The 25,001-nt window shown below is 41.3% G+C and overlaps 1 protein-coding gene across 1 annotated transcript in view; it reads left to right on the forward strand.

The window, feature by feature from the left end:
* Positions 1 to 25,001, forward strand: part of LOC124716776 (PHD finger protein rhinoceros) — a 227,976-nt gene that overhangs the window by 92,042 nt on the left and 110,933 nt on the right. The window contains exons 9-11 of the mRNA XM_047243323.1: positions 4,174 to 4,263; positions 4,309 to 4,469; positions 5,622 to 5,730. Coding sequence (XP_047099279.1) covers positions 4,174 to 4,263; positions 4,309 to 4,469; positions 5,622 to 5,730 — 360 coding nt within the window. The remainder of the gene's footprint in view (positions 1 to 4,173; positions 4,264 to 4,308; positions 4,470 to 5,621; positions 5,731 to 25,001) is intronic.

The following is a 25,001-nucleotide window of genomic DNA, read 5'->3' on the forward strand; positions in this document are numbered from 1 at the left end:
CAGATGGAAGGCGCAGATGTGAACGGGTTACGATGTGGCTGGTGCACTGTACAGCAATCCTTCCTTGTCAGACGTGGTCATCCGGAACCTTGACGATGAATATGCCTGCCCTCACATCTTTGTGCAGTTCAACACCGGGCCACTGTCAGATCGTAATGCCCCAAAAATTTGAATACTACACGCTTCGAAAAGCTGGCCGATTGCAAACTCGGAATGACACCCCTTTCAAACTCTTGTCAGGCGCTGATAACGCTGTCTCACGCGAATATGTGGCATCTCCGTGTCCTTCACAATGATCACTCAACATCTGACATTGTTCACGTCCTTTATTTGCGCTACCGGGCCTGTTAACAACAATAAACACGGACAGTATTATCGCACTCTGGTGGCCTTTCTACGTGTCACAGAGAATTGTAACTCTCGTCAATAACATATCTTCCTGTGGTATGAACGTGTATGAAGTTACAGTGACATGAGACGAGTCTTTTGAATCCTTCACATTTTTGTCACGCAGAGTGGTTTCTGCCCAGAAAGATGAGGTTATCTAAGCAGTTCTCGTAAGAGGCGCGCCGACTTTCTTTGCGCGTTGCACTCTCTCACTAGACACACAAGCCTATGACCATTCGGACGAAAACTCTCCTATTAGTCCTCAAACAGCATTTAAGTATATAAATGCCTTTATGCAGTTTCTTTCGTAGACTGCATGTGTTTTCCCAGTATGCTATTAGAGAATCTTTACTTGCCATTTGCAGTACTTGCAACTCAGCGTTTCTGCGGACAACTACACACATTAGTATTCCCAACATTCTCTATACGAGTCACTCTAGTTGTCACCCATTAATACTGCTGTTGTCACACTTTAACGTTTCATGAGGCGCACATCTTTTCATGTAACCACATTAAGAGCTGCTTGTTTGTGTTTCTATCTGTCTGATACTGTGTTGATATCTAACGGGATATCATTGGAAGTTTTAGTGGATAGAATTTTCTCATACATAAGTGCATGATCTACAAAAGTGCCTTAGTTTGCATCTAACACTAACAGCTAGGCCATTAATGCAAAAGATAAACAACAACAATCCTATTGCCCTCCTGTTGGGCATACTACGTACACCATCCGACCAAAATGTCCCAAGACTGATTTTATTCCTGGCGTATAAGCGACGTCAGCGTAGTAGCTACAGTGGCGGCTTGAACTAAAGACTGTAAACAACAGGCGTCCATTTGGCACGCCAGTTGTGAGCAGGCAGCGTTTAGTAGTGGGTGTACGGCTGTAATGTGGCAACTTCGTTGTGTCACAAATCGCAATGGAGCAACGAACTGAATAACTCTAAATCAAGTGTTCAAGACATTCTCCAGAATATTTCGAGGAACAAAAAAAAAAAAAAAAAAAAAAAAAAAAGAGTACAGAGTTGGTCTCTAACACCCTGACTCCGCAACAAAAAGAAAATGCGGGTGCCTCCTGCGACTTGATTGAAATGCAAAAAAATCATCACGGGTGACGAGGCTGAGAGATATGAGTACGAACCTATCACAAAAGGACAAATTTCAGAATGAGTCCCTGATGGTTCGGCAAGACCGAAGAAGGTGCAGATATGATGTGCGAATTGAACAACATCCCAAAGAATGATTTTTCTGACAGTTCCACTTCGTTTTATGAACGTTCAGTGAGTTGTACTGAGGTGTTGGAAGACTTTGTGCAACACCTGTAGCATTAAAAGTATCATATTAACTTTTCTCTGTTTCCTTATGAATCCAGTCTTGAAACTTCGTGAACTGATGAGATATTTCTATGCTATGGGGTAGGATAATGTCCAGTGATACGAGAGTCAGTTGCATGATAACAACTGAGAGTTGCAAACGACACGGTGTGAACTACCTGCGCCCCTTACATCTAACACAGGAAGGGGTACCACAGCTGTCTCATGCGCCGCACAGTAACTGACTGCAACATAAGCAAATCGAGTACTCCCAAGGAGAACTACCCCTACGTCCAAGCCGTTGTGTGCTCCTGACCTCCTGTTGAGCAACTTTTTCATCCAGCTGTTTGAATTTGTCCCTCTATGAGACCATTTTAAGTGTGATCTTGCTTCTGTGATAGCACAGTTCCTCCTGCTATGCATTCTCCAGTTCTGATGAGAAGCGTGATGGAAGTGATCCCACCCAGCATGCTCTGACACAGTCGTCGGCCGAGAAGTACTTATGGCCTGCTGAGAATGACTGCAGTAGTCACCCGACTCTGGTTTTGCCATTAAACAATTTGCCTGAGCGTTTGACTCAAATTTTGTAGTTAAAAGTCATGTGGTCACTCATACTCTTTGCCAATAACGAGGACACATGATCGAATCAAATGTACGAGGGCTATCCACAAAGTACATTACGTTTTGGAATTTAAAATAAATAAAGTACTGGAAATTTTTTTATTATATACAGATGAAAGGCACACTTAAATACTACTTTTCTACATAGTTGCCACTTAAATTAAGGCACTTATCGTAGCGATGGACGAGCTTGGAAATTCCTTCGCCATAAAATTCGGCCGCCTGCGCCTTCAACCACGTGGTTACCTCTTTTGGGACAGAAAAGGTGTGATTTTTGTGGATTTCCTGGAAAGAGGCACTACAATAAACTCTCAAAGGTATTGCCAAACTCTGCACAACCTCAGAAGAGCAATACAAAACAATCTCAGGGGAAAGTTGGGCTCAAAGATCTAGCTGATTCACGACAACGCCCGGGCCCACACGGCAAATGCCACTCGTGAAGTTCTCGAATCTTTTAAGTGGGAGTTGTTTCCTCATCCGCCGTACAGTCCCGACCTGGCACCAAGCGACTTCCACTTATTCCCAGCAATGAAGAAGTGGTTGGCTATGCAGCGTTTTGATGACGACGCACAGCTTCAAGAAGAGGTAACCACGTGGTTGAAGGCGCAGGCGGCCGAATTTTACGACGAAGGAATTCCAAGCTCGTTCATCGCTACGATAAGTGCCTTAATTTAAATGGCAACTATGTAGAAAAGTGGTATTTAAGTGTGCCTTCCTTTCATCTGTATATAATAAAAAAAAATTCCAATACTTTATTTATTTTTAATTCCAAAACGTAATGTACTTTGTGGATAGCCCTCGTATATTGATGTTCGACATATTGTTATACAGACATAGTCCAAAACTCTCTCCACGGAATAATTCTGACATTTTATCTAGTCTAGCAATGCATTTGCATAGTTTATCACTTTAATATGTTTGTATGACTTCTAGCAATACATTTTTAATCTCTCCATCAGGACGATGGCATCTCTGAGGTCCGCAGCTGCTAGCAGTTTATTCTATGAAAGGTCACGGATTGTACCTCGCTGATGTTGATTACTCATACTACAGACATGATCGATTTCGCAATCCACATCTCATCATCAGATGTATCAGTCACATCGAATCTGATTGTGGAACATACCGTCCGAATTTTGCGACTGAGAAAGAACAAAAGTTTGTATCGCTAACAATAACCAGATCGCTATATCCCAGTGATGATATCACTATGTATGTAGTGTTCCACATAATAAGATACTAGTAATTCATTTCACTTTTTTAATTATCTTTACTCGACTATTGCCAAGTTAATGCGAATTTTTATTGCAATAAACTCAGTCGTTAAAATGAAATTCTCACTATTGTATTGGTTAAAAACAGACATGGTTGCAATTTTAGTTTTTTTATTTTTCAACTACGAGTTTCGGCTTATTTAGGCATCTTCAGGTTGATCTTCATTTGGTATTTCTTAAAACCATCCTTTTGGCAGTGTTGCCAAAGGGCATCGTCGGATACATCAAGCCAACATCGCCTTCGATAAACTCAGTAAAAACTTTTCAAGATGGACTTTAAAAAGTTTTTACTGAGTTTAACGAAAGCGATGTTGGCCTGATGTATTCGATGATGCCCTTTGGCAACACTGTCTAAAGGATCGTTTTAAGAAATGCCAAATTAAGATCAACCTGAAGCTGCCTAAATAACCCGAACCACGTAGTTGAAAAATAAAAAAAATAAAATTGCAACCAAGACTGTTTTTAACCAATACTGTCAAGCACTGGTTTGCTATATCCCACATATGGATTGGAAGGATTTCTATTGAAATTATCACACTTGCCCTGTGTGTAGAACGTTGTGTGTGCTGTGGTGGCAGGTGCCGCAGCAGGCGGCGGAGCCGCTGGCGACAGTCGAGTTCAAGTTCGACTCGGAGGCGGAGGCGCCGGCGCCGTCTGCCGCCGCCGCGGCCGCCAGCCAGCCTCCAGCCACCGCCGTAGTGCACAGGCCGGAGCGGCGCGGTAGCGGGGGCGGCGGGGGCGGCGCGGGGGCGGAGGAGGCGCAGGCGCACCGGCGGGCCGCCTCCAACAAGCGGCGCGCCATGCACGAGGCGCAGCTGCTGCCGGCGGAGTGCCAGGGGCTCGCAGACGTCATCGCGGGCTCCGGGCTCGACAGGTGAGTGCCCTGTTCACTTCCTCAAAGGCGCACTAATCGAACAGGTTAATAAACATCGATGATACGACACAGAGGTGTCAACGACCACAGTTCCTCTCCCCCTCCCCCATTTCCCTTCCCCACATCCCCCTTCCCCCACTCCTCCCTTCACGGCCTACGCCCCTTCCCACCTCCGCATTTACCCACATCTACCTTCCCACACTTTCTCTTTCCAGCCATATTCCTTCTTCCCCACACTTCCCCACCTCCTCGCTTACTTCCTTACTCACCTCCTCCCCCAAACAACCTTGTCGTGAACTGCTCCCTTTCCAACCCTCCTTCCCCACCTCCTCCCTTCCGCAACTCTTCCTTCCCCAAACTCCTCCCTCCTTCCCCACCTTGTCCTTTCCCCAACTCTTCCCTTCCAAAACTCCTCCCTTCCCCAACTTCTTCCTGCCCCAACTCCTCCCTTCCCCTGCTCCTATCTTCTCCACCTCCTCCCTTCCCCTACTCTTATCTTCTCCACCTCCTCCCTCACTCTCTTCCTCACTTCCTAGTTTCCTGCCTTCCCAAATGCATTCCAATGCAACCTTTGGAATTAGTTTTTCACTGATTACCGCTTCCTTTCCACCTCTCTCATTATTAATTTCTTACCTCCCGGGAAATTCTCTTGTCACCACTATTATGGATGTGGCAGATGTCTTATCGTGTTCCAGGTGTTTCTGACGAATCTTGTTGTATGAATACACTGGGACTGGTGCTAACAGACAAGAAACAGGATAATTTTAACATAATTCACACCCATTCTTTAACATAAATGTAGTTTCAGGTAGCCTTCATAATATGGCAACCACTAACACAATAGCCGGATTATCTGTGTAAATAGTCCTGTTACGCTCAGGAAAATATTCTAATTTAAAAATTATTAAAGACATAGATGAGTCTGTTTACTCCAGCTTGCAGCATGTTAAAACGGAATGAGACGTTGACAGCAGACATAGTCACTACGTCCATGTTTTCGTAGGACACAAAATAGTTCGAATTTCAAATGCACTCGGAGAAAAGCTAGGAGGGGAGATATCCAGAGTTGTTAACTAGATATTACAGTTCTGGTGATACGTTGCAGGGGGCAGCATAGATCATATCGATTACTGGCCTAGCGACAACATGTAGGTGGGCAGCAGCTAGTAGTGTCGACCCAGGCACGCACGGCCTCAAACTCTGGCGTCCATCGATGCCGTATTCTCTTGATGTGGCGGAATTAATAGTGACGCTGGACTCTGTAAATCTAACGTCAATGTACCTAATGGCAGGTCAGAACAAGCTGTAGTCTAGCATGACTGGGCAACAAACGAGGTGAAGCACGGTGCCCCTGATGGCTTTATAGCACGTGTAGAGTGCCTCCATGGCTCTAACCACAGTCCACGATCCCATAGACGAGTTGCACTGTCGTACCGGTGTCATTTCAGGTCAGAACTTGTTCAGCTCTATAGCTGTCCTCTCCGCATGGCACCAATGTGAGGACACATAGAGAACCATCTTCCTCTGTGGCAGTGTGGACCACAGACAAATTTTGTATGGAAACGTCTTCGCCGATTGACCAACCCCAATTGTGATTTTTAATAAAAGCGAATTATGGTAATGGCTCTGAGCACTATGGGACTGAACATCTGGGGTCATTAGTCCCCTAGAACTTAGAACTACTTAAACCTAACTAACCTAAGGACATCACACACATCCATGCCCGAGGCAGGATTCGAACCTGCGACCGTAGCAGTCGCGCGGTTCCGGATTGCAGCGCCTAGAACCGTGTGGCCACCGCGGTCGGCAATTATGGTAATCGCACAGTTATTCTGACATCACTGTTTGACATTCCTGTCCATCGACAACGCATTGGTAGTTTCAGAATGTCGCACATAATTTATTAAGGGAGATTTGGGTATTAATTTACAGGGTGTTTCAAAAATGACCGGTATATTTCAAACGGCAATAAAAACTAAACGAGCAGCGATAGAAATACACCGTTTGTTGCAATATGCTTGGGACAACAGTACATTTTCAGGCGGACAAACTTTCGAAATTACAGTAGTTACAATTTTCAACAACAGATGGCGCTGCAAGTGATGTGAAAGATATAGAAGACAACACAGTCTGTGGGTGCGCCATTCTGTACGTCGTCTTTCTGCTGTAAGCGTGTGCTGTTCACAACGTGCAAGTGTGCTGTAGACAACATGGTTTATTCCTTAGAACAGAGGATTTTTCTGGTGTTGGAATTCCACCGCCTAGAACACAGTGTTGTTGCAACAAGACGAAGATTTCAACGGAAGTTTAATGTAACCAAAGGACCGAAAAGCGATACAATAAAGGATCTGTTTGAAAAATTTCAACGGACTGGGAACGTGACGGATGTACGTGCTGGAAAGGTAGGGCGACCGCGTACGGCAACCACAGAGGGCAACGCGCAGCTAGTGCAGCAGGTGATCCAACAGCGGCCTCGGGTTTCCGTTCGCCGTGTTGCAGCTGCGGTCCAAATGACGCCAACGTCCACGTATCGTCTCATGCGCCAGAGTTTACGCCTCTATCCATACAAAATTCAAACGCGGCAACCCCTCAGCGCCGCTACCATTGCTGCACGAGAGACATTCGCTAACGATATAGTGCACAGGATTGATGACGGCGATATGCATGTGGGCAGAATTTGGTTTACTGACGAAGCTTATTTTTACCTGGACGGCTTCGTCAATAAACAGAACTGACGCATATGGGGAACCGAAAAGCCCCATGTTGCAGTCCCATCGTCCCTGCATCCTCAAAAAGTACTGGTCTGGGCCGCCATTTCTTCCAAAGGAATCATTGGCCCATTTTTCAGATCCGAAACGATTACTGCATCACGCTATCTGGACATTCTTCGTGAATTTGTGGCGGTACAAACTGCCTTAGACGACACTGCGAACACCTCGTGGTTTATGCAAGATGGTGCCCGGCCACATCGCACGGCCGACGTCTTTAATTTCCTGAATGAATATTTCGATGATCGTGTGATTGCTTTGGGCTATCCGAAACATACAGGAGGCGGCGTGGATTGGCCTCCCTATTCGCCAGACATGAACCCCTGTGACTTCTTTCTGTGGGGACACTTGAAAGACCAGGTGTACCGCCAGAATCCAGAAACAATTGAACAACTGAAGCAGTACATCTCATCTGCATGTGAAGCCATTCCGCCAGACACGTTGTCAAAGGTTTCGGGTAATTTCATTCAGAGACTACGCCATAATATTGCTATGCATGGTGGATATGTGGAAAATATCGTACTATAGAGTTTCCCAGACCGCAGCGCCATCTGTTGTTGAAAATTGTAACTACTGTAATTTCGAAAGTTTGTCTGCCTGAAAATGTACTGTTGTCCCAAGCATATTGCAACAAACGGTGTATTTCTATCGCTGCTCGTTTAGTTTTTATTGCCGTTTCAAATATACCGGTCATTTTTGAAACACCCTGTATGTATTTGCTTAATATAAACACATGTAATCAACTCACAATTCCGTTCATTCTATTGGTAACATCATCATCTGTCAGACTATGTGATCAGAAAGTAATTGTTCTGATTTACACCATGCTCTCTGTATGGTCTGAATGTAAATGGTTCACACGGCCTCAGCACCAAGAGTGTGCAACGGTTTGGAGATGTCTATCATCTACATACAGCCATCCCTTCCCACACCGGCCTCTTCAAACACCAGCTGCCCCCTTCTCACCAAGTCCCAGTCTCCATTTTTTTTTTTTTATTCTTTTTTTTTAACCAGCTCCCTGTCGCACTCCAGCTACCTCGACTTTTGGTTCAACGCGTGTTTCGTGTTAGTTCAGTTTTTATAACATTGATATTTTCCTTTTTATAATTCCTTGATGATTTTCATTATGATACACATCATTTTCGTGGAAAGTAGTAAGGAAAGAAAACTACCATGCTACACACTTATCTTTGTTTTAAACCACTTTGACTTTCCATCTCCTATCTATGTTGTAAACCACTTTGACTTTCCATCTCCTATCTGCACACTGGTCTCGCCATTGTTATATAGCATCTGGTTTTTTTTGTAATTAGTGAGTTCGGAACATCCCGTTCAGTCCCCCATTTTATAAGCCAGCACACTACAAATTTATTATCGGGTCTTTTCTATCCGCTCAATGTACTACTTTTATTCATGAACAGGAGATACATAGACCACAACAGCACAGCTAAATAGAGCAATATTTCAGCTATAGAGTGTCATTTTTCTACATAGTCATCAACATTTTGAACCAGAAACTGCATGGTGCACTTGTAAAAATCAGAACCAGCTGAGGCTAACAGCTTTGGGATCAGCATCTGAGTCTTGAAAATGTTCACCACGTAGTCCATCTCCCACAGGCCCAAAGAGATGGAAGTCTGAGGGCGCTAAATTGGGACTTTACGGTGGATGTGATAAGACAGTGCAGCCGAATTTTGCTATGAGTTGCGTGCTCGCAAAAATGGTGTGGGGTCTGGCGTTATCGTGTTGCAGGTGGAAGTTGGTCTTCTTCTCTGGCCATACCCTGGAAATTCAAGCTTTCAGCATAGTCAGCGTCGTCTTGTAGCGTGCGAACTGACCACACTCTGGCTATCCCAGAAGACTGTGCACATCACTTTGCCTGTAGACGGCTGTGTCTTGAATTTCTTCTTTGACAGAGAATTCGCTTGTTGCCGTTCCGTGGACTGTCTTTTGGATACCGGCTCGTAGTGTTGACTTTATGTCTCATCTCCAGTGACGATTCTATTCAGAAAATTGTCGCCTTCCACTTCCTATTGGTTTAGAAGATCCCGTCAAATTTCCATTCTGTAAGTTTTTTGTTCTTCTGTAAGCATCAGCGGGACCCATCTCGCACAGACTTTGCGATAACCAAGATGTTCCAACATTGTTTCCAAGGCATTACGGCTGACATTCAGCTTTACAAATAATTCTCTGGTCGTTGTCCGCCGATCAGCACAGATGAGCTGATCATGACGCCTTTCATTGCGAGGGATGACAGCTGTGTAGGGTCGACCGGGCAGTGGGGTGTCATGCACGCCCTTTACACCACCTTGGAGATGCCGTACCCATCGCCTCACATCGCTCACGTCCATTGTATCGTATCCATACACCTCTAGCAAGCGTCGATCTATTTCAACTGGCGTAATTCCTTCAGCAGCAACGAATTCAATCACGCGTCGCTGTTTTACACGCGCGACCATATCAGACTCCATTTTGGATCACACCTCTGCTGGAGCCAACTACCGCAGAACAATGGACCCACCTGCAAATGAAAGAGGAAGGTTCAAGCATTAGCACTACACCAACGACATCTGGCGCGGACATCCGAAGTCACCACAAAAAATTAGGAGGCATTACATTCGGAACGACCCTCGTATTTCCATTATTTGTCCAACTGCAAAAATAAGGCCAAAAGTTCTTCTGTTAGTCCTAAGTCCATAGTGTTTGTAACCTTCTCTTGCTGCCTGTTAATGATTCGGTAAATATAATTTTATGCCGTCGCTGAAGTGCAGCAAATGTGTAGCATGTATTACGAAGTTTGTTAAGCAGAAGTAATGCACAATATTGTATTTTGCTTATTTCGTGTTTGATTCCACTTAACTTCACTTAATCTCCATGATAATCCTGCATTTTTGGTAATTCTTACAGCCCACAAGTTGAGCTGCTGGTTTTCAATTTTTTTATAAATTAATGTCTTCTTATTTCATCTGACACATAGATTTATTTGCGTTTCATTACAAAGAGTTAGGATGCTACAAAACTAAGCTTCACAGCTAACTCAGACTAGCACTAGATTTGAAGTGTGCTAAGAAAGATAAGCTTGGCTAAGGTAGCTTAACATTGTGATTATACGAGTAAAATACATAGATATGCGGTGATTGAAGTAAACCTTCGATTTACATTTTAAATTTTTGTATACTTATTACAATAATTTGAATTTACAGAAATTAATTTTGTAAAAAAGAATACTGTTTAAAACATTACAATTCCACAGTGTTGTAAAATATTTTTAGGTTAGGTACATCATTTGTTTGGACCTGACATAACAACTGCAGAAGCGTTGGTTACACGACTCTTACTCAAAAAGGAATCTACGATGTTATAACAGAACCCCAATGCACGAAAATGACAAAATGAATTGAGCGATACTGCGTCGTGACACCAAATGAAGAGACCAGTACCCAATGAAACAAACTCCCGTATCCTGTAAATCTCTTTTCCATAATCTTTAGGCAGTGTGGTAATGAAATGATCCCTCTAAAATTGCTATATTTTTTCTATAAATTTTTATTATCACACATAGCACCAGATTAACTCCTCAATCACCAAACTGAAGTGGGAAACAAAAATTATAACTATATTACCAGCTGGTAACGTAACAAAAAATAATGCTCCTGTTATCAATCGAAGTAAGACTCCTACAGGTAAACTGTTGCTTCAAGAAACCAGTGACGTTCATAGCCCACTACATTCTTAAAGAGAAAAATGTCCTAACAAAATTAGAGTAGTTCATTACCTGAATGTTGTCCATTAAATCTAGTGCCCGTGTACATATAAAAAATAAACTGCTGCAATAAACTAAATCTGTGTTTACTATAATCCAATATTTCAAGCAAAATATTTGATCAGGTGAACATCTGCAACTGAGGAATATTTATAAAATGAAAACCCTCCTCAAGCTCCATGACTAGTCACTTCCGTATAGCGCTGTCCAGGAGGGCACTATGGTTGCTGATCATGCGTTTGTTAGATGTGGGCGTGATCCCCCATCACTGACTCACCCCACCGCCACACATTTCTGTACCCATAATTATTTTGTGGCACCCGAAGCTTTAAGCTTCGAAACCGTTCGTGGAATAAATTAACAAAATTATTGGCAATTGAAGGCCTTGTAAAAATAAGAATAGAGACAGAGCAGGAGTTAATTTAAAGTTTTGTCCAGGTGCAATTTTCTTAACCCGTATTTACTGTAGAACTGTTTTGACAACATTCATGTTAACGCCGATCTATACCAGCGTACACAATGATTATTTTACATACTAAAAACCAAAGAACGGTTTCCAAGCTAAAAATGTTACATATTCATTCGAAGATCTCTGTAGCATACATCGGCTGTATAGCACATGCTGGAAGCTAGCGGATTTGTGGTGGAAGTGTCTAAAGTGAATATTGATTAATTTTGTGAACGAAAGGTAATGAAAATCGAAGGTGCCATGTGGATGTTAATAACAATACCGCACACACTGCCACATTAAGTAAATAAATTCGGTTTTCGAGACAACTTGCCGTATAACTATTACTCAAGGCGATACGTTAAAGTGTTCCCTATCTTGTTGTCACATAGCCAGCACCCTACATCACGCTACGAAAATAAATATGTAACTTCTGCCAGACGCATCTGAAGACGAGCCTGAAAAGCTTCGAAAACTAGTTTAACAAAATAAACAAAATTTCATCAAGTGACTGGTTACGGTTATTGTATTTATATTTGACTTGTTCCTATATGCGTTTTTAAATACAGGTATTGTAATTCCCCATGACCAGTAACTGCGCACACTCCTTTCTCTCTACAACATTCCCAGGTGAGGAGTAACTGCTTATATCGCTTTCCGCCATGTGTGAGGTTACTAGCTGTCGCGTGTGGTGGGGGATGGGGTGGGGGGGGGGGGGAGTAAGCTCTGCCTTCTCACTTCAGTAGCAGCTCCTGTTTGGCTGACCACCTTCACTTCCTTTGCACAAGACTCCACAGCTTGCTGCCAAGCGTGGTGGTGCAGCGCTTGGCATATTGGACTCGCATTCAAGAGAACAAAGGTTCAAATCCCTGTCCACCCAACCAGATTTATGTTTTCTGCAGTTTCCCTAAACCACTCCAGGCAAGTGCCTTTGAACAGGGCATGGTCGATTTCCGTCACCATCCTTTCTTAATCCGAGACAGCACTTTCTCTCGAAGGGCCCAATGTCGACAGAAGATTAAACTCTAATTTTTCTTCCTTCCATTTACAGCTTGCCAGAACAAAAATTAATAATGACCGTGTAGCAGATTACTCGATAATTATGAATATAATGTAAACAAATAAACTATTGAATAAGAGGGCTCCCACTAGACTTTAGTACCTAGAAATGCATGAAATAATGTTCCGATGATCTTCATGTCAAAGCTGAAAAAATACTCTGCACATGTATTAATGTATGATGATGATGATGGTTGTACTACGAGGCATAGTACAACATTTGTTACCAGTGTATGAAATGAATTTTTATTACTTCAAGAGTACACAACACCAAAGAAAGTTTTCTTCTGTGGTTACTGTAATGCATGCACCTTACATTGTACTGCTGTGATGAAATATCTGTACCGAGAAAATCATTCTATAAATAGCTCACACGCAAATTAATAAGAATATGTTCTACACACACACACATACACACACACTTGTGACGCATCCCGGTTTTGCACGTGTAGCACTAAGTAATTGTATCTACGGTTGGATGACTTGTTGTTGGAAATTTGTGGTAAGGTCTTATGGGACCAAACTGCTGAGGTCGTGCTCCCTAAGCTTACGCACTACTTAACCTAACTTAAACTAACTTACGCTAAGAACAACACACACACCCATGCCCGAGGGAGGACTCGAACCTCTGACGGGGGGGAGCCCCGTGGGCCGTGACAAGGCGCCCGCACGGCCACCCCGCGCTGCCAACTTGTTTTTAAAATGTAGTGAGATACACAAACCTTTCTCGTGAATCAGTTTGTCTATTAGAGAAAACTATACCGAAGTCGGTACAGCAGTTCCTGGGATAAGCCATAACACACAGACAGGAAAACGGTGTAGGGTACCTTAATTCATAATAAATATATATATATATATATATACATATAATCTTCAGTCCTGAGACAGGTTTGATGCAGCTCTCCATGCTACTCTACCCTGTGCAAACTTCTTCATCTCCCAGTATCTACTGCAACCTACATCCTTCTGAATCTATTTAGTGTATTCATCTCTTGGTCTCCCTCTACGATTTTTAACCTCCACGCTGCCCTACAATACTAAATTGGTGATCCCTTGATGCCTTAGAACATTTCCTACTAACTGATCAACTGATCCCTTCTTCTAGTCAAGTTGTGCCACAAACTCGTCTTCTCTCCAATTCTACTCAACACCTTCTCATTAGTTATGTGATCTACCCATCTAATCTTCAGCATTCTACTGTAGCACCACATTTCGAAAGCTTCTATTCTCTTCTTGTCCAAACTATTTATCGTCCATGTTTCACTTCCATACACAGCTACACTCCATACAAATACTTTTAGAAACGACTTCCTGACACTTAAATCTATACTCGATGTTAACAAATTTCTTCAGAAACGCTTTCCTTTCCATTACCAGTCTACATTTTATATCCTCTGTACTTCGACCAACATCAGTTATTTTGCTCCCCAAATAGCAAAACTCAATTACTACTTTAAGTGACTCATTTCCTAATCTAATTCCCTCAGCATCACCCGACTTAATTCGACTACATATATATGGTGGTCAGAAACAGGGCGTTGTACGGTAGGTTGGACTGAGAAATAATTATTAAGAAAAAGTTGGGTATGTTGCGTCATTTCCGAGTTAATTAGCATCGAATTTAGGCAATCGGACCATTGCTCGGTCTAATTCACATGTGCCAACAGATACAATTGAAACGTCCCCTTTGAACAATTTATACAAGACTGTGCTTATACTGACACACAATGTTTTTTAGCGCAACGCAATCTGACTTTCAAAATTCCCTACTAAAGAATGGCCCTGACTAACATTAAACTATACCTTTCACAAATCACTTACCTCACAAAAATCTTCGCTGCTCAAGCTACTGCAATACAGCGAGTGCCACTACTGCCAGCTAAATAAAAGATTCAAACTACGGAAGGCACTAACTACTGATAGGGATAGTTAGCAAATGAAAGATATTAATAGAGAACAAACAATGTATTTACCTTGATATCATCATATATAAATATAGCAGTTCATGACAAATTTCAAAACTCCGCCATCTCTCTCCCCACATCCACCACTGCTGGCGGCTCACCTCCAACTGCGCAACGCTATGCGCTGTTAACATCCAGCTGCCCCTCTACAATGGCAGACAACAATGCAAACTAGCCACAGACTGCACACAGCACAGACAGTGATTTCATTTTCATGCAGAGAGCGCTACGTAACGTTGCTAACAAGAACCTAAACAGCCTACTTACATAAAGAAAACATAAACAGCCTACTTACATAGCCCCCATGCTCCCCACAAAAAAATTTTACAAATGGTGTTGGGCACTGGCCAATACAGATTTGACAAAAATTTTTCACAATTACAGTAACAAAGATATAAAATGCACACACTTATTGATACAATGTTGGTCAAAAGCTAAAATTTTCTCACAGTCCATAAAGATAGTCCTGATCATTCATCATAATAGTAATTACAGTTTCTCATTAGTAAAAGAAATTGCACACAGAAGTAGTGGATTTCCATACAGTCTTGAAGAAGTAGTGTTGTCCTTCCAACGGAAAGACAGTGCTGACTCTTGACATGCTGACAGGTAATGGGCCACAATGGAGCAAACCCACAGCAGAGTCATTCGAAGTTTTGAAGAATATTGGTAGGTAGGTCATCACAGAGTAGACCCACTGTAGTCCTGGTAGAGATTACGGTATTGGTGGGCCACCAGAGGTGCAGACCCACTGCAGTCCTTGTAGAAATAATGGTATTGATGGATCATCAAAGATGTAGACCCACTGTAGTCCTTGTGGAGATAATGGTACTGGTGGGTCATCAAAGATGCAGACCCACTGTAGTCCTTGTAGAGACGGCCAGCAGCCATCTGTTGCGACTGTGCAGGTGCACAATCAGCATCGAAGAGTCTTGCGGAGAATATAGCAAGTCCATAACCACCACTTGTGCACTCACAAAGTTTTTTGGAATTGTCCTTAGAATGAGCAATGCTGTTATCCAGTCCCTTGCTGAATTATCAACACACGTGCAAACACTAACAGTCCCTACTTCTCACATATTGTCCATATACTATGACCAACAGAAATATGTGCAGTGAAATGAATGCTTACAAGTTACTTAATTTGATGAACTGGTGTCAATTGCAATTTTATAACATACGAATACGATTACAAAGGTACAAAATACCTCATTAAAGAACATAACAATACAGATAACATCTGTAGTAACACAGGCTTTACAAAAGAATAGAAATAAACATATACATCAGTGTTACAGGAGTATTACATAAGTACATGCATAAAAGATCAGAATAACTTTCGAAACATCAATTTCACACATAAGCATTAAAATAGAACAGAATTAATAACGTCTAACATCTTTCCAAAGTAAATAACATATTATTAATGCCAATTATATTTGAGGATAACAGTATTCCTCATCATAGTGAATGTAGCTTAATATTAAAAGAAGAAAAAATTCTATGAAACTACACAGAGACAGGAAGAAAACAACTACACAAGGGTACACAAACACATAGTGGGATAACACAAAAGGAAAGGACAGGGTTTGTTTCATTGCAGTATTTTGCAAACAAAACTTTCTTTGCTTCTTGGAGATCTCCCTTCATTCATCATTATTCCCAAAAGTCCTATCTATACCTGCTTTCTGTACTTTTCTCGTATAGCCTCTCAGTGCATTTCTTCAAATTCATCGCAACTCATTCTCTTATAGGCTACCCCCTCCAAAGCTAACCTAAATCTACTGAGCTCAGATGCTAAACTAAGGGACGAGGCAATGCAGCAGCACAAAACAATTAACACAAACATCAATGACAAAAAATTTAAATAGGCAAAGCAATTGCAATATTACAACTAATGTAAGGCACTGTGCAGCAAACAATAAAAATAAATCATTAGTAAAACTGGCTTAACAGAATAATACAAAGTCAAAATCAATAACACTATGCCTGGCAAACAGCAGCAACTTATACCTAAACATGACATAGCTCAAGCAGAAAAAATATTACAGTAAAAACAACAATGCAGAAAAGGAAAATGTATATTCACATCTTAATGTCTATGTAATTAAAGTGGTGCACCACAACAACTTATTGTAAAAGAAATATTACCATGTACTTGAAAAGAAAATTATGTGTTACTGTTACTAGTTCCTTCTTATTGTTCTTTCCTTTCCAAGTGCTCCTTTTTTAAAGAATGTGGATCATAAAATAATTATTTAATAGATCTGTTGACAGAAAGTGTTCACATTAGCAAATGCATTTCATTTTATAAAAGCAATGCTGCAACACAGCTGGAAACCAGACATCAAATGAACTAAGCAACTATGAAAAGCAAAGCATAAAAATATCATTCAATAGTCATGCGGCATTTCGTAAGTCAGTAGCACTCAACTCTCGGAGAAAGACATTTGTCAGAATCAGGTGTGCAGATGTACGAATATTTCCCATCAATTCATAAGCATTTCAGTAATTAGCACAAAGTGCGAGTAATCATATGTTTTCAAGTAACGAGGGTGTCGCATTAGCGATGAAAGGCACACCCTAATGGCTTGTTCTCCAGGTGTTTGACACAGCTGTGTGCCGACGACGCACGTGCAGGTGGTCACTTAACTTTCTTACGGAAATATTTACGACAGCAGTTTCCGCTACAGTGACAGTCTCATATAAAAATTTCACAGGTCGAGAATTTACGTTGCAAATGTGTAGAAACAAAATCCTATGAATATAACATTGTCCAAAAAAATTTTAGCCGCCATTGTGATACATTCACGCATTTACACGCACATTTCATAACTCTTAAAGTACGATTCTCGGTTTCCAACATCCTTTTTCACAAGTCAAGAGTCCTTAACTTCTTTCATTATTCATATACATATAAACACATAATCACATTCCTCATATATGGTAGCATCATCTTATTGACATAAACATACCTCAACAGCATAATACACATCGTCGTCGTAAAAATAACATCATAACACCTCAGTCAAATCTCAAAATCGTCGTAGCTTTCTGCAATAATTTCAAAACCTAAAGAAAATTCTCTGCTCATGTCAATAGTGGCATCTACCTCAAACGTACTTTAAAATCATGCTCCCTTACCAAATACATCATTCAAAGCTCTCATAGTATCACAATGGTACCAAAAAAATATGAACAGTTCACACAGTACAGACAAAATACACTTTCGTAAGTGTGAAGTTATCCAAGTCTGTAATTGCGTAAACATGTGTCACTGACGTAATAAAAAAGTTTGTTTCTCTGTTAAATGATCAGATAGCTGTGTAATTTATGTGTTAGAGAAATATGGTACCGATGTGTTAAATTGTATAAGCAAATACCATATTAGCTAGGGCTCCTTGTGCTTGCCAAACACATGGTACACAAAGTAGGCGTGTACCCCCCTGAGGTTTATTGTAATTATACCCTCAGGTGTTACAGATTACAAGAATGGAATGAAATGTATTACGGAAAACCTTTGTATCATTGTATTTCAAATATCTTTGAAAATAAATGTTTTTAGTACAAAATTGATCACTCAAATACGTGTCCTGTAGCGCTAAACATGCGTCTTGCTGTAAGATAATCTCTGTGGAAGTGTCGTAGTTATCGACGCTTATTGCCGTGATGAAGAAAGTACTGTACTGTAACGTATTGTTGTGCTACAGAAAAGGCAGTCTCATTGTAGCTATACTACAAAAGTTACTACTAAAACCTGTTTTACTTTTCAGAATAAAACAGAAAACTGTGCAGATATAAAACAGAAACACTGCAAAAGCAACATTGTAAATTTTCACTCATTAGTAGCGTCGTGATAAAACCGTGTAGTTGTCACATAAACTAACCATTGTGTCGTCTGGTATCTCACAGAAAGTACTTTAAACCCAGAATGTATTTTCAAGTAAACCAAAATGTTGCATTAAAATCTCATTAGCAGTACTGGTAAATGTTCTAAGTATGTGAGCCTTATAGTCGTTACGTAATCGTGCAACTAACAAGCAAGAATGTACAAATACAACACTGTGTCGTCTGTTCACTATAACAATGCATTCGTAATTTCTGTTTAAAAATGTTCCCTAGGTTCTAGACTGGATATTTAACTTCAAACATAGTTGTATGTTAACAGTTTCTTAAGTCTGACACAGCATACTAGTAATGTAAAGTGAAAAGTTATATGGCAAAGACAAAGTTAAAAAGCAGATTAGCTTTCAATAAACGGTTTTACATGTGAAATGTGGTGTAAACCTTTACTCTTCCTAGTACGCAGAGTTTCAACTTCAAAGCAATTATCATGTTGTATACGTCGGTAAGGAATGCTAAAATTTGCTCAAGGTTAGCGTCTATGTTATTTTTCCCTGAGCCAGCGGGCGCAGGTGGCTGCCTGCGGTACGAGTCATTGTCTGTTTCTTTGTTGGCGCGCGTCGTTACTGGGATTAGGAGACCTAACTTCTACAAATTCGCCTTGCCGAGAGGGCCAAGCTCTGTTAGAATCCCGCCAGTTCTGATGAAATTCACGTCTGTCGTTTTGTCGGTAGTTTACATAGTTTCTTGTTTGTCGGTCATGTGGTGGAGAATTTCTCCCTGAGTCGTAACTGCGCGCTGGACCGTTGCGTCTAAAGTTATTCTGTCTCCCTTGATAATAATTGTTTTGGTTCCCATATTGTCTGTTTCTAAGGTAATCTCTGTCATATTCTTTACTACGGAAATGCGATCTTTCTCTGTAACTATTATTACTCTGCCAGCGGTTGTCATATGGGTGGTGTCTGTTTTGGTCACGATTTGCGTTGTAAGAATAGCCCTGTCGTGTCCAGTTATTTCTTTCATCGCGGAATTGCGACGGATGTGATCTGTAATTGTTTTCCTGTTTTCGCATCCCGCGACTGTCTGTGTCAATTTCCAGTTCTTGTAACAGTCCCTGAAAAGCCTCAATGTCTTCTTTACAACGTCCTGCTAAAATAATATGTCGTAAATGTTCAGGCAATTTGAGTAAGCAAATGCGGATGAGTTCTGAGGGGCTGTATGGGTTTGAAAGATACTGATTCTTATGCAACATGTCTTCAAAATATTTCACAAGACTGGAAAATTCAGATTGTTCGAAATGTTTCATCATTATGATGCCATGTTTTATTCGGTCTTGTGTAGCCTGAGACCAATATGCTGAGAGGAAGGCATGGTAAAATTCTCCTTCACTGTGACAATCGTGAATGACCGATCGCATTCTTACACCTGGTTCATTCTCTAAGTAGCCACACATAAATTCTAACCTGTGCTCCAATGACCAGTTGGGAGGGAAACAATGAGAGAATTGATGGAGCCACGCTTGTGGATGAATGTCGTTGGCAGAATTCTTAAACGTTTTGAATTTACGTGTAGTAATGAACAGCTTATAGTGTCCTGCGTTATTATTTTGTGGCTTTTGCGTATTTCTAAGTTCCTCTTCCCGTGTTGGAGCGCGAGTGTCTTCTGAAATACGTAATTCTTGTATTACCTGTGTCAGCTGATCTTGTACTTCCCGGATTTCTCTTTGGTGTTGCGTATCAATTTGATTCAGATTTTGTTTCAGTTTCCTAATTTGTTCGCTCTGTTCTGTGTCATTAAAGACTACCGGTTTTGCGTCATTCAGATTATCATCTACCTTCGTAGATAAATTATGTAGCTGATCCGAAAGTTCAACTACTTTCTCTGATAATGAACACATTTCCCCAGTGTGTTTTTCTGAACCAAGCTTCAGAGTGTCCATTTGTGTTGAAATCGAATCTACTGTGTCCTTTAAGTTTTCCTGAGTTTTTGCAAGTTGCGTAACCGAATCGGTAGATGCAACTGAGTCAATTTTAGCCCACAAGGTCTCATGATTTTCATGAACAATGGTTTGCAGTTCTTTTATGGCTGCTTCGTGATTCTGTAATGCATTTTCATGCCGCGAAAAAATAGGTTGAAAATGCTCACAAATTTGTGTTTTTACGTCATTACACACTTTCTGACATTTCGATTCAATGTTATGTAACTCAGCAGTTAAATCTTCACGCGTTTGTTCAAGAGTTTGTTCCAATGAGTCTAACTTTTGAAGCTGTTGCTGTGTTTGTCTCTGATTTTGTTCCATTGTGTCTAACTTTTTGAGATTTTGTTCCACTGTGTCTAACTGTTGCTGTGTTTGTCTCTGGTGTTGTTCCATTGTGTCTAACTTTTTGAGATTTTGTTCCACTGTGTCTAACTTTTTAAGATTTTGTTCCACTGTGTCTAACTTTTTAAGATTTTGTCCCATTTGTCTCTGATTTTGTTCCATTTGTTGCATTAATTGCAATAATAATGTATTAGTGTCTGGAATCTGTTTCTCTACGCTTTTCGGCAGTGCATTTGCACCGGCAACATTCACATTTTGACAAGCAGAAAATGTGTCTTGACTTATTTGAGAAAACGGTGATGACCCAAAACCTGAATCTACAGTATTTGCGAAATTGTGTCCTATCATTTCGGATTCCTGAGGCGAGCTGTTGCCGACCGATCGATCGATAATGCTTCCCTGTTCACTACCTGTTTCACTGCCTACGCCATTGTTTGACGCCCGCTCCATTTCCCTATGCACAGTTACCAAATTACTACTTTGAATATTAGTTAATTCATTACATGGTGGGGCCAACACACTGCTTTCGTCTTCACTGTCATTTCTCAGTTTACTTTGGAGCCGAGTGTTACGTTTTTCACACGCCATTATTGTCACAATATTTCACACGATAACACAGAAAAGCACAATTTGAAGAGCAAAGATAGGGGAATACATTAACATAGCACTGAAAATAATATCTAGTTAATTACCAGCGCAGCTGCGAAATACTTGGTGCAAATCTACATGCATGCCACAACTGTTTTACGGTACAACAATGAAAGACTGCAACTACAAAGGAGATTCTCTCTACAATTATGCGCTAGCAATAAACAAAAGCTACACTAAATACACAAACTACAAGAAAAAATCAGAAGATTCCAGTGAGGTATCCTAGGCTAAGGGTCGACATATGAAACGTCCCCTTATAACAATTATACACGACTGTACTTAACCTGACACACAATATTTTGTTAGCGCAACGCAATCTGACTTTCAAAATTCCCTACTAAAGAATGGCCCTGACTAACATTAAACTATACCTTTCACAAATCACTTACCTCACAAAAATCTTCGCTGCTCAAGCTACTGCAATACAGCGAGTGCCACTACTGCCAGCTAAATAAAAGATTCAAACTACGGAAGGCACTAACTACTGATAGGGATAGTTAGCAAATGAAAGATATTAATAGAGAACAAACAATGTATTTACCTTGATATCATCATATATAAATATAGCAGTTCATGACAAATTTCAAAACTCCGCCATCTCTCTCCCCACATCCACCACTGCTGGCGGCTCACCTCCAACTGCGCAACGCTACGCGCTGTTAACATCCAGCTGCCCCTCTACAATGGCAGACAACAATGCAAACTAGCCACAGACTACACACAGCACAGACAGTGATTTCATTTTCATACAGAGAGCGCTACGTAACGTTGCCAATAAGAACCTAAACAGCCTACTTACATAAAGAAAACATAAACAGCCTACTTACACAATTAGTGTGAGTTGTTCTCACAGCGTAGATGATTGCACACAACATCGCTCAACCTTCTGCTCATGTCCAATTTTTGTTTTGCCTGGCTGGCATACTCATTCTGGACTGTACAGTCTGTAAACAAAGACTTTCTGTTCGCCATTAATATTTTTTACAGCACTTCAATGTGTAGAAGGCAAAAGATTTACAAAAGCTGCACAAAACACAACCAAATTTCTGACAATAATAAAAAGTGTAGCAAATGCGGGAAAGTTGTGTCTACTATGCCTTTTCTTCGTGTGATTCTAAAATCAACAACCAGACCGAGCGAGGTGGTGTAGTGGTTAGCACACTGGACTCGCATTTGGGATGACGACGGTTCAAACCGACGTACAGCCATCGTGATTTAGGTTTTTCATGATTTCCCTAAATCTCTTCAGGCTAATGCTCGGATGGTTCGTCTCAAAGGACACACCGATCTACCTTCCCCATTCTTCCCTCATCTGAAGGGACCCCAAATCAACCGACCAACCAGATCAGCCACTAGACTGAAACGCCAACCAAAATACGTCATATATTCCCAGGGACACTAGTACAACATTCTCCACCATTAATCGGTGGCACTTTTGCCACTTTTGAAGTTTTCTGGTATTAAAATTTCCAATTTTCGAATCTTCTCGCACAATGCCTGCTGCCGCACGTGCGTGTGTGTTCACTGGTCATACCGCACTCGAGAGTCCATTACCGCAGCAACGTATTTTCGCCATTTGTCCCTGTCTTGGGCTATTTCCTTCCATTCCCCTTCAATACCTAGGCTCCTCAAATCAGTCTTCACGTTGTCCTCCCATCTACGCCTCGGTCTCCCCACAGGACGTTTTCCCTTCTAAGTGCACTACCAGTACTCTGCGTGCTGCCCTGCCCTCATCCATTCGAGCTACGTGACCCGCCCATTGCAGCCTACGTAATTTAATAATACTGATTATGTCAGGGCTTCGATAGAGTTCGTTGTGCAATTTTCGCCACTCTCCGCTAATGTCATCCGTTTTTGCTCCGAAAATTGTTCTCAAAATTTTGTTTTCAGATACTCGAAACGGCTTTTCATTTTGCACAGTGAGAGACCAAGTCTCACACCCATACAGCATAACTGGTAGAATAATAGTTTTGTATATTCTAGTCTTTAAATTCCTAGACAATATCCGTGATGAAAGTAATCTGTTCAGTGAGAAGTAGCACGCATTTGCCGCCCGTAATCTCTTCTTCAGTTCGGATTCAATCTCATTTCTCGAAGTGATGTCCACGCCTAGATACTTAAATGTGTTCACTTTTTCGAACTGCATGTCTCCAACTGTTAACATTTCCTGATCTACTGCTGTTGGCAGTCTAGTAGTAACCAGGTATTTCGTTTTGTCTTCACTTATCCTTAGACCTACATCTTCACTAGCCTCGATTAACGCTTTCGCATTTGCTGTTACAGATTCTTTACTATCGCTAATGATGTTTAGATCATCTACACACCCTAATATCTTAATATTTCCGTTTAACTCCACACCCTCTGAATTATCTGCTGCCATTCGTACAATATATTGTAGGACTAAATTTAAATGTAGCGGAGACAGGGCATCTCCGTGCTAAGTCCGTTCCTTATTAAAAATTCTTCTGACTCCAGTTTCCCCACGCATACTCTACCTTTTGTGTTTTTCATACTCGCTTCTATAAGACTAACATACTTGTTTGCTCGCTGGGGCGGATCCAGGAATTCGGTCAGGGGGGGGGGGGGGCAATTTTTGGGTGCCTGCCTTCCAAAAAAATTAATTCCAAATAAAAGCATTAATACTCTATATACGCGCGCGCGCGCACACACACACACACACACATATATATATATTCTGCTTTAAGTTTAATTGTGTATCGCTATGTGTTAAGTGTGTTAAATGAAATAACTTACTGCATTAGCTAAAAAAATATTCTTCAAATACGACACGTGCACTTGAAAAACTCCCTGTTTGTCTGCTAATGTAAAATAATCTATAAAAATGGTAATGTTCGTTTCCATTCTTAAATCTTCGAAATTAGTTCACCAATTGCCTTCATATGACAGAATGTTGCCATCGGATTGGCGCATGTGTTTATACGCAGCAATGACGATACGACTGCGAAAAGTTATAATAGGGTATTTGACTGTGTTCAGGAAATCATCTTATATTGTTAATTACGTCAGTATCTGTTTGAATCTGCTGACCGTAACATTTATATTCTTACTGTGTGAGAGAATGGATAGTAAATGAATCCACAGACGTTATTTTCGTGTACATTATTACATTTGGCTAATTAATGTGAGAAGAAAGCCAAAATGGGGGAGAAGTGTTCATCCAGATCGAAAACGTGCAATTGCAGAATACAAGGGACTGTCGTAAGGTTCTCACTAATTGCAACTAATGAGAATATTTTCAAGTATTCGTTCGGTGTTCATCGCTTAATTATCAACACCATCTCTTTGCAGATTGTCACTAGAAACAAAATCTTACATACGCACTGTAGGGAAAGTGCTAAAAAAGGGACACAGATCGCTCATGCCTCAGCGAATATTATCATTTTATTCGTAAGTATAGTTGTTTCTTCTGTAGTTTATTCACTAAATGGAAGAGGCTTCAAGGTCTCTTTTTGAATGTTTCATCACAATGCGTGCCATTGTTTACATCTTCAAGTAAAACATACTAGATAGGCCGACGCAATCAGCCCCTAAAGCAGTCGGAAAAAAAAGATCGGTCACGCACCAGCACGGGGCGAGGGGGCAATTGCCCCCATTGCCCCCTCCCCCACTGGATACGCCCCTGTTTGCACGTGACGGAATTATTGCAACAGGGCCGCCGCTACCGCTTCCACCGCCACCGCCACCGCCGAAGCCGC

This window comes from Schistocerca piceifrons, chromosome 9 (genome assembly GCF_021461385.2).
Source record: "Schistocerca piceifrons isolate TAMUIC-IGC-003096 chromosome 9, iqSchPice1.1, whole genome shotgun sequence".
Classification (NCBI taxonomy): domain Eukaryota; kingdom Metazoa; phylum Arthropoda; class Insecta; order Orthoptera; family Acrididae; genus Schistocerca; species Schistocerca piceifrons.